Genomic DNA, 10,772 nt, shown 5'->3' on the forward strand with positions numbered 1-10,772 from the left:
AAGGAACTCTTAACGTTACAGCATCCAAAAACATTTTGGACAATTTCATGTTCCCAACTTTGTGGGAACTGTTTGGAAATGGCCCCTCACTGTTCCAACATGACTACAGACCAGTGTACAAAGCAAGGTCCAAAGATGAGTGAGTTTGGTGTGGAAGAACTTGACTGGCCTACACAGAGTCCTGACCTCAACCTGACAGAACACCTTTGGGATGAATTAGGGCAGAGACTACTAGCCAGACCTTCTCAAAATCAGTGTCTGGGCTCACAAATGTCAAAAAATGTCCACAAACACACTCCTACTACCTACTCCTACCTTGTGAAAAGCCTTCCCAGAAGAGTTGAAGCTGTTATAGCTGCACAGGGTAAGCTGACATCACACTAAACCCTATGGATTAATAATGTGATGTTACTCACATTCATATTGCGTGTAAAGGCAGTGTGTGGTGTTATAGCAGGAAGCCTTTGTTTCTCATGAAGGAAGTCCTAGCCATGCTATTGTGTGAATATTGCTCTGACAGGTCTGTGGCACTGCAGTAATAAAAAGGCTTGAGTACCAGTGAAGCACTGCACTGCACTGAAGCACATTCTTTAAACTAAGGTTTTGGTTGTGTAACTTGTCATCTGCAGAGGTTTTTGCATTGCTGCCAGTCCCACCCAAACACCTCTGTGTCACTGGGAGACTTTTTTTATTGCAGGTTGTTTGTTGTGGGCAGCAGAGTGGTGTGGTAGTTAGTGCTGTTGCCTCATAGCAAGGTCCTGCGTTCAGTTCCACCATCAGGCCAGGCCATGTGTGGAGTTTGCATGGGTTCTCTCTGGGTACTCTGGCCTCCTCCCACAATCCAAAGACATGCAGTTTGTAGTGTTAGGTTAAGTGATGATTCTAAATTAACCATATGTGTGACTGGCTGTCTGTATCTATGTGTTAGCGACAGACCGGTGACCTGTCCAGGGTGTACCTTGCCTCTTGCCCTAAAGACAGCCGGGATAGGCTCTGGCGACCCCGAATTGTATAAGTGGAAGAGAACGGATGGAGGTTGTTTGTTGTTGCGTAAATACCCAAATGAATACTGGTTTATACAAGGGATGTCACTTTGTTGCCTTTACACTGCATCTCCGTGTTTAAAAATCCCGTGAGAGTGTGTGTGTGTGTGTGTGCCAGGAGAATAAAACCTGATTGGCTTCCCTTCAGGAAGCTGGGTGGTGTCTGGTCCTCTTTCTGTGTGATTGAACTGCTCCTCACTTTAAGGTCCAGCATAATAGACTACCCAAACAGAGAAATGTCTGGCTTCACTCTAGGATCTATAGCTAATGTCCTACAACAGAGAAAGACGTCCAAATATTAAGACTGCATAAAGATTTGGGGCAGCTTATACTGCCTTGCTTCTAAATAACTGTGCCTATGACAGATGTAATTCAGTGGGTTTGTGGTTTATTGGATGTTTTCTGGCAGAAACTTCATAATTGGGCTTTACTGTAAACATCTCCACCCCCTTTCTGCCTGTGGGTGATGGGCTAAGATCTGTCTGTGGCAGATGGGGAAACAGGATTGTTTGGTATGTCGATGCACCATCCTGATTTGATTTATTGAAACAAGCTTTGGCTACTTCTTCCCACAGTGCAGAAACATGAAAAAGTGTTGGTTAGCAGAAGTGGACACAGAAAATGACCTGTAGGTATCTCATATGGGCAGGGCTTGTCACTCTGTCCTAGGCTTCCTGCCAGTACTCGTTCACCAGAGAAAAACACACCTGGACACAGACACTGACTGTAAATCATTTCTACCGCGTCGTCCGCAGATAAATGCTGTAATGTGGGCTTTACTCCACATGAGGTCAGTGTTGTACTACTGCACAGGCTTTGGTTAAACAGTGCCTGCTGCAGTATTTAAATTGACCCCTACACTAAAGGGATCCAGTGAGTCTTCAGTGCTACAGGGTTATTTTGCATGGTTTCTGATATAAATGCATTCTGACTGATCACCTTTATCCTGTAATTAAACTTTTCAATCATGATGGCAGTCCTTAAACAAGTATTCTGTCCCTATCCACAGGACACAAGGACTCACTGAATGAGTTGGTGACTGTGAATTAACATGAATCATATGTTATGACTTTCTCCCTCCCCTCATCTCCAACCTGTGGCAACAAATAGCTGCCCCTAAGTAAGCCCCTCCTTAGTTCTGCAGCAGATTTCTTCATTGGAAAATAGTTTTTCCTTCTCACAGTCACCAAGAGCTTGCTTAAAGGGGGTCATCTGATTGCTGTTGGGTTTATTTTCTCTGTTATTGTAGGGTCTTTATGTTACAATATAAAACAGTCTTTCTATCGCCTGTTGTTTGGTGCTATATAAATAAAATTAATTTGAATCGAATTGAATTGACCTTCACAGTCACCATATCTCAACCCAGCCTTATATCCTAATATTTGTTAAACACAGTAATGATGGTACATCAAGGACAATGTGGCTTTAAGTAGCTTGCCAACAAACATTTTGACTCTACTCATGCCAGCCTACCTTTGAAATTGGTGGGCAACAACACTTCTCCCATAAGTGTTCCGTTAAGAACACACAAAGGATTCCCAGAAAATATCCTCCAACCATTACACCTCTACTAGCAGACTGGACCACTGATACAAGGCAGGATGTATCCATGCTGTTTACACCAGATTTGGACCCTGTCATCTCAGTGTTGCAGCAGAAATAGAGGCTCATCGGAGCAGGAAACATATTTTCAATCTTCTGCAGGAAACATATTTTCAATCTTCTGCCATCCAATTTTGGTGAGCCAGTGTAAATTGCTGCCTCACTTTTCTCGTTTTTGGCTGAGAGTGGAACAAACAACAGTGCCCCGTTCAGTGTGCCTTATATCACCTTGTTTCCCATTCTGTCGCTTGGTTTGAACTTCAGCAGGTTTTCTTGATCATGTTATGCATAAATTGCTGCCATTTTATTGGCTGATTATATATTTGCAATAGCACACAGTTAAAGAAGTAGAGCTCATAAAGTAGCAGTTTAGTATATGTCAAGCAGCTCTCTGCACTGCAATAATCAAAACATCAAATGAGGTAATGTCTTTGGAAAAATCATGTTAATCTCTCCAATAGAGTTCACGAGAATCAATACCAAGAACCAGGAAGCTCTTGTGGTTGTGCTGTCTTTTACTTGAAACCCACAGGTTGATTCCCCAGACATGGGTTAAGTCCAGTCCTAAACTATATATTTTTATTTTAAACTTTTTAAACTATAGCTAAATTGGGAAAATTTAAAATTTGAAGGTACCTTCACAACACTTACAAATGTTTAGTTATTTAACCCTTTAGCAACTAATCTAAAGTTATCTTACAATAAGTAATCTTACTATACCTACCCTAGCTACCTTTATGTCACCCACTGGTCTCTGAAAGCCTCTTTTAAATTGTGGGAACTAACGTTTCTGCCATTGCCATCATGGTTAGAAAAAGCAGATGCGACAAAGAAGGTTTGGTCCTACTCTCAAAGCAAAGGTGCATTAGCTAACAACTTGTGATTTACAGGTCGTTAGCTAATAAGTCACCATTTTGCAAGATAATATGACCAAGATCTACAAAATAGATAACGTTTTAATTGAGCCCATAAACTCAGAAAGAGTTAACAGATCTGGGTCAAATCAGAAAGTTGTTTTCCCAAATATCTCCAAAGGTTGATTCTGTTCATCTGGACGTAGTGTTTTCAGTGGGAGAAACGTTTCGTCACTCATCCAAGTGACTTCTTCAATCTCAGCTGACTGCAGGTTTCCCCAATCTTATAAAGAGTCAGTGGTCGTTGATCAATGGTCATTAGAATTTGCATAATCATGATGAAGGAACTGACCTCCCAGCCCATTGTTCCTTCAGTGGGCTGGTTTCAGTCATTATGCAAATGTACTGTTTATAAGATTGGGGAAACCTGCAGTCAGCTGAGACTGAAGAAGTCACTTGGATGAGTGACGAAACGTTTCTCCCACAAAACGCTACGTCCAGATGAACAGAATCAACCTTTGGAGATTTACTTACCTGGATGATTGAGAATGCATCAAGATGTTTTCCCATATACGTCTAAAATTACTCTAAGTGGTTTTGCTACCACAGCTATTGCCATCTGGGAGCCTTCAGATAGAATGCAGTTTCATTTTTCATACCCAGAGGCTACACCGATCTTTTATGCTGTCTACGACTACAAAATCAGGAGTTAGTCTTGCAAGTGTAGCTTATAGCCATTATCCAAGCGAGGCTCACTAACGTCTTATAAATGGAAATGGAAATATTTAAGCCAAAATGTGCAGTCTGTCCACAAATTATCCACACACTTTTACAGTTTATTGTGTTGTAAATTTAATTGACTCTACACCCAACAACTCACAACAATAAAGGAAAAAATATAAAGTTATTGCAAATGTACTAAAAATCAAAGCTGAAATGTGAATCATGTCTGAGCTGAAATGACACAGAACAGGAAAAAAGTCCATCATATGCAGGGTGAATGCTGCCAAAGACAGCTGATTTTAGCAGACAGTCCAGTCTGTGGTTCAAAGTCACAAACTTTCCTGATACTTGGCTTTGGAACTGAACAGCAAGACAGCACTAAAAACTCGATATCCCACCGTGACAGGAAGAGTATTCCACAATCAGACATTGGTCTAAAAACACCAGATATCAGCAGTTTAAAAACCAAGAGGATTACATTAGCAAGGGGGTAACAAGGTCATTAATAAGAAAACACAATAACAAATGGTTGTGTATGCTCAGTTCAAGTATACTATTAGTATACATATATACATGTGGCTGTTCAACATGTAAAGTGTCCTCAGAAAACAGAGGACCAGTTTGATAGCACCATTAAAATAACACTGGATTCACACATTGTTGTACAAAAGAATAAAAGAGAAAAACAACATATCTGGAACAGACAAACAGGGAGGAATGCATTCTCTATTTGTTGTTAGAGGATCTGTGGTGCCACAGGATGGAGATCAGGTCTTCTGTTGCCTTATGAAGACAGCATATAAAGCAGCAAGAGGAAATTTGACAGCATGTTACTGTAGAGCAGTCCTGTGATCCTCATGTTAAAAGAGTCCCACTGACTGGAAGCCTAAAAGCCACACTGGAGTTAAATATAAAATCAAATGTCTTAAAGTACTTTTTATTGTGATATTTGAATTTGCAGCTGAACGTTTTTGAATTGAAGGGAAAACATCCGAATGCATGGTACCTGCAGATACAAGCTAACGACAGGAAGCAATCCATTTACACTAGCTTACAACAGAACACTGATAGCATAACAGGACCAATGACATGGATTTGTGTTTCTACTATATCATGTTTTTCTGAAAAAAAAAACAAACAACTTATAGGTGTAACTTGGAAAGAAACTTGTACTTTTAAACCAACATTTAGCACATCTCTGTTGCTAACAGGATTATAAAGTCAAACAAGACACATTTATACCACATAATCCCTGTCTCTTAAATATTTGCAAACTATCATGTGAAGCATCAACAAAGGTCTATATATTAAAAGCTTATTAGCTAAACCAATCGGGAGCTTCCTGTATTTTTGACAAGCAGTTCTTCACTGCTCAGTCAATGCATCATCATAATAGCTTGAAAATGGTATGTGTTTGATTTAGCTGATGCAGCTAGAACGTGATGCAGTTAAAATGATTTCACTGGTTACATAAGACCCCAATCCCACAGGCACCTGTTTGTATTTACTCCCCAAATGGTTGCAAGTATTTGCTGGTAGTTGCTGTGAAATTGAATGCTTAAGACCAATTTATGCAGACCTAGAGACCAATCAGTGACCCCTGCCACCCATACATGCTAGCAAAAAGTGTGTATTCCACAGCCAGTTGGTGTATGGTTGCTGGATGTTGCTAGCGTGAAATTGGTTGCAAAAAAGTATACAGTGCTACACTGAAAACTTCCTTGCTATTGCTTTGCTCACTAGCAGGTTGTCACAGTCAGCAGTAGTTAGCATGGAAATCAGCGACTTGTTTGGAAAAATTTACAAACTACTCTATAAGTTGTAGTGAAGCTGTGAAAACCGTGACACCAACCAGAAATGGAGACTGTTTACCTTTAAAGTAAAAGTAGAAGTTGAAACATGTTGGTTTCAGTTGTAAGGTGGAACTTTTTTGCTCACCAACAGCCTCCCTGTGGTTCTGCTCTGCAATGGACTTTTTGAAGTTTCACTAATGCAGAGTGGTTAGGTCACCAGTGTTTGCACTAAATCGGCATCTCAGCCAAATCAAAAGTAGGTTTACTGTAGCCTCCTCTTTGCAGCCAATAACATTCAGTGACAGCTAGCAACCTCCAGTAACCACTTGCCTACTGGTTGAAGAATACATATTTTTCCTTTCCCCCTTGAGGTTGCCAGGGGGTCTCTAGACCTGTGAGACTGAGACACATAATAATAGTAATACTGAAGGTTCACAATAAAAATAATTAAAAGGATTAGATTTTAAAGAGTTTTTTTTAAACTGTGTTTGTTTCACTTTAGAACATTTTTTTTCGACAGTTTGTGGGTTCTTATGTTTTAACTTATGTCTGTTAAGCATCTTACTGTAAAACCTGCACCTCATAGTAATATAAATGTGTACTGACTGCAGTACACGTTTGCAACACTTCAGCAACCTGGAACCTGGAAAATTGTAAACCACTAGAGGGCAGCATAAACAAACTGATCAGAGGATCTTTAAGCTGGGCATACACTGTGCGATTTTTGGCCCATTTTGAGCCGATTTTTCAGTCGTGCGACCGTTTTGGCGATCGGCCCGATTTTGGCCTTCATCGTGCGTCGTGCATCGTGTAGTATACGTGGGGTAACGACAAGCAATTAACACCTCACGACCAGCTCCCGATCATCAATCGCTTGGTGACCGTCGTGAGGGTGTCACCGCAGCTTCTCACACTGCGCACGCGCAAACACATAAATGTCGGTGAAAAAGACGAAGTAGCACAGCAGTGAGTGCAGCGTGTGATCTGGACACAAGCGATGGAGGCACTTGTAGAACTTTGGAAAGCTCATCCGAGCCTTTTCGATGTGGCCTCACAAAATTATCACGACCACAACAACCGTGAAAATAGTTGGATGGACACTGCTGCTCAATCACAGCTGCCTGATCAATGTTTTTCATTAGCAATTTAGCAAAGTTGATGGTGGTGGTGTGCGTGTCTGTGTGAGTGAAAGACAGAGAGGGAGAGTGAGCGACAGATTTTCTGTTATAACCTTCATTTTTATGGACGCACAGTGTGAGCACTCAGGTCGCATCAGAGCATCGGGCCGTATAGTGTGAGACCTACATCGTGACCTACGAACTTCTAACCTCTGCGAGTCAATCGTACAGTTTGAGCAGGAGCTGAATCGCGCGACTGAAAAAATCGCACAGTGTATTCCCAGCTTTAGCCCAGCATAAGGTAATGTTGGCAGGCATACTAAATCAAAAGCCCCTATTAGAAGTAATTATTGCTTGCTGTAAATAGGAAAGATAATATTCCTTTCTATATTTCTTTCAACATACTTTTATATGATCAGCTTCTTAAGAGACTTTTAGCGCTACTCTTCTATGAAATGTGACCACAATCTTGTCAGTGCAGTGTGCAGAGCTAAAATGGCTTTGGGCACTTTAAGGCACTTTAATACGTCACGTTTCAGCCATGGTAGATTAGTCTTCCAGCCGAACCAGGCAATTAGCACTTGTAATTGGTGATGAACGGGCTGTTTTGCTTTGCAGAAATTGCTTCTGCCACAGCTTAATTTGAAAAAAAATTCCTCACTGAAGATGTGAAGCTTAAATAACATTTGCAATAGGAAGCTTAGTTTATCTGGGCTTCAGCATGTAAAAACATTTCTGAAACTGCTAAAAAAATGAATGGAATGAAAAATAGCCTGCATTTCCACACACAGGCTGCTGTGTTTGCTATTGATGATTCCTGTCAATCTTCAGGCGACCTGGCACAGACAAACCAAACTCTTCAGGGAGAGTTTCGGGGAAAAACACACACAGACATACACACAAAAGAAGTGCAGCAGGGTTCTTTTAAAAAGCTGCATTTCAAAGTAGGCAGACTCGTAATGACATTCCTCGATACTTCGCCTTATGTAATACATCTGCCACTAACCTGCAGGTCTGTAAAAACAAGTTCTCTCTGTCACAGGGCGTACAGAGAGTTTCACCGTTCTCTTGCTCTTAACCAGAGAGGTTGGAAGTGTTGTTAAAGTAGCTGCCGCTGCACGGACAGAAGGGGGAATCAAATATTCTGTCTGCCGGAGGGAAACGGGAGGGGAGAGGGTCAAAGAAAGCGACTGCCTCATGGATGAGGCGAGCGTAAAAACAGATGCTTTGACCAGGGCACGGCTGGTCAGAGGAATCCACATAGATGAGATGTGTAGTGGTTGGTTGGCTTCAGCTGGTCTTTCTGCTGAAAGCATAGGCCAGTTAACTCCACTCCTCTGCTCTGTCTTTACCTGTGGGTCACCTGGTTGCTGTGGAGGCCCGGGAATGTCTGTTCTGTTTCACTGCTTAATGAGCCACCTAGAAGTTCAGCAGCAGAGACAGACAGTTACCACCTACACATGTTGTCCTTGTTTTACACTTGTAGAATCACTCACTCTAATTGTCAAGCATAGGAAATTGAAAAAATAAATAAAAAGAAGCTCACAGGGTACTCAATAGCATTCATGTGAAATAGCAGGGCAACTCATTAATGAAAGATTTTAGCATTAAAATCTGAAACTGTTTAACAAGTTTAGTAAACACTTTACCAAACGACAAAGAGCAGATATAGCCTTATCATCTTACCATTATGGCAGCTGTACATCCACACACGATGGCCATCATATCGACATCTGCATTTCGTGAAGTTATTGGTGTAGTCCGACTCTGGCACTTCGTAGTTTGGATTAATTATAATCTGCAAGAGGGAGGGCACGAATGAGACGCTATAGCTGCAGTTTGAAGCCATTGTATGAACAGCTGAATCTTGCTGAACTGTTGGTTCTCTAGCAAAAGAGCTAAAGGCGAGAAACATCACCTGGAAAATGTAATCCCCGGGTTTCAGATCGGTAATGTCGACCCACTGGCAGTCGATGTCATGCCTGTAGGTATCCCAGCAACCCACAGTAATACCCTGGTCTCCAAAGTTGGCACATTCATACCTCTTTTCAATACCTGCAATAACAAAATATAATAATATTTGTCATTGCTTATCGGGCATTGACAAACTGAAACTCATCTAGTTTCCCTCTGTCTTTACACACTATTACTATGCACCCCTCTTTAATCATTATTTATTATTAAACTCTGGCTTTCTCTCCTTGCCTTTTATCCTGTTTTGCTCTGCTCTTCTCTTTCATATTCCCAGAGGTTTCTTCCTGTTAAAAGGGAGTTTTTCCTCCCCATTGTCACCACGTGCTTGCAGGGGGCTGTGAGATTGTTGGAGTTTCATTCTACTATTGTAAGTTATAAAGGGTCTCGAGATGACTGTTAATCTGAATTGGCGTAATATAAATAAAAGTGTACTGGATGTTATTTAATTGAATTGAACTAAATCAGGCAACCTCAAATATATGGGTTCAATTTTAAAATTCATGCTGAAAAACTGAAAGATCCTGCAAAAGCTCCTTACATCTTGGAGAACTGTGGAGCTGCTTAATAATTCTGAAATTAAAAGTCAACCTTTTCACCTTAGACAGTGTTAAGTCACCCTTTTCAGTAACCATATTGTTTAAAGGAGCTTTAAAAGTCCATTACTGAACATATAAGAATTAGTTTTCTGCCACATGTTTCAAAAGTGAAAAATTTATTTCCTTCCATAACTGAATTCCTTTTTCAGATCTTACCTTCATCACACTCTGAGTCCTCCAGGCAGAAACTTGCTTTGTGTCCTTCAGCCACTTTGGTTCCATTGAGGCTGAATAGGTCATAGATGGTGAACACCTCCATGCTATGATAATGCCTACACACAACGACGGGAACATACTTTAGCCTTTAAAAGAAGACACTTGTTGTCATTTTAGCTCTAGTCTCAAGGGCACCGGCGTTCTTTAAATAATAAATAAATAAAATTTTAAAAAAGCATCTCAACTAAATAGCACCTGTAAAAACAGCATGTCCCTTAGAAAGAGTCATTTCTTTCAGTGATTCTGACCGTCCTGATATACTGAAAGCTGAAGGCTGCCAACAGTCCACTGACTTTTTGCTTGTAGTTTTTAATGAAGGTGTAATTTATGTTTCTAAAGGGGATTTAGTAGGTGTATAAATCCAGTGCTTGTAACGAGAAAAGGTCTGACAGCCATCAGCATGAACCCTCTGAGGTCTTAGTCATCACAGGTGGTAATTCCTGACAGTAACCCTGTATCTTGGAGAAAGCAAAAATGCACCTTTTGGGAAAACAGACGTTGAAATGAATTGTTCTTTCAAGAATTGGAAGAACAATTTGATCAAAACAAAAAAAAAAAACATATTCTGATTGCCCGGGGTTAGTGATCAAGAATGCGATCACTTGATAAAATCTAGTATCAAACCTCCAAAACAGTGCTTGTACTTTCACTGACCTGTGACAGTCATGCCACACCCATGAGTGCTTGTCAGCTTTGGGTCGGAAGTCGGACTGGCCATTGTTGTGTATCTGTGAGGAGAAGCGCAGCAGGCGGCGGTAGGTGTTGGCAGGAACCTCGCTGGATGTGGAGGACAGGCAGTTTTCCTCATATGCACACTGCAGCATGAACATGGGCCGATCCTCCATGTAGGTGG

General features: G+C 41.1%; 1 protein-coding gene across 1 annotated transcript in view; it reads right to left on the reverse strand.

Annotated features, from left to right (window-relative positions):
- Positions 1-3,352: 3,352 nt before the first annotated feature.
- Positions 3,353-10,772, reverse strand: part of loxl2b (lysyl oxidase-like 2b) — a 53,804-nt gene continuing 46,384 nt past the window's right edge. Inside the window, exons 10-14 of the mRNA XM_084945784.1 lie at positions 10,574-10,772; positions 9,860-9,975; positions 9,052-9,188; positions 8,820-8,931; positions 3,353-8,552 (exon numbers count right to left, since the gene is read on the reverse strand). The exon at positions 10,574-10,772 is cut by the window's right edge and continues 42 nt beyond it. Of these exons, the coding sequence (XP_084801910.1) occupies positions 8,482-8,552; positions 8,820-8,931; positions 9,052-9,188; positions 9,860-9,975; positions 10,574-10,772 (635 nt within the window). The 3' untranslated portion in view covers positions 3,353-8,481. The remainder of the gene's footprint in view (positions 8,553-8,819; positions 8,932-9,051; positions 9,189-9,859; positions 9,976-10,573) is intronic.

The sequence above is a fragment of the Perissodus microlepis genome, chromosome 12 (genome assembly GCF_051167445.1).
Source record: "Perissodus microlepis isolate ML-2025 ecotype Zambia chromosome 12, ASM5116744v1, whole genome shotgun sequence".
Taxonomy (NCBI): domain Eukaryota; kingdom Metazoa; phylum Chordata; class Actinopteri; order Cichliformes; family Cichlidae; genus Perissodus; species Perissodus microlepis.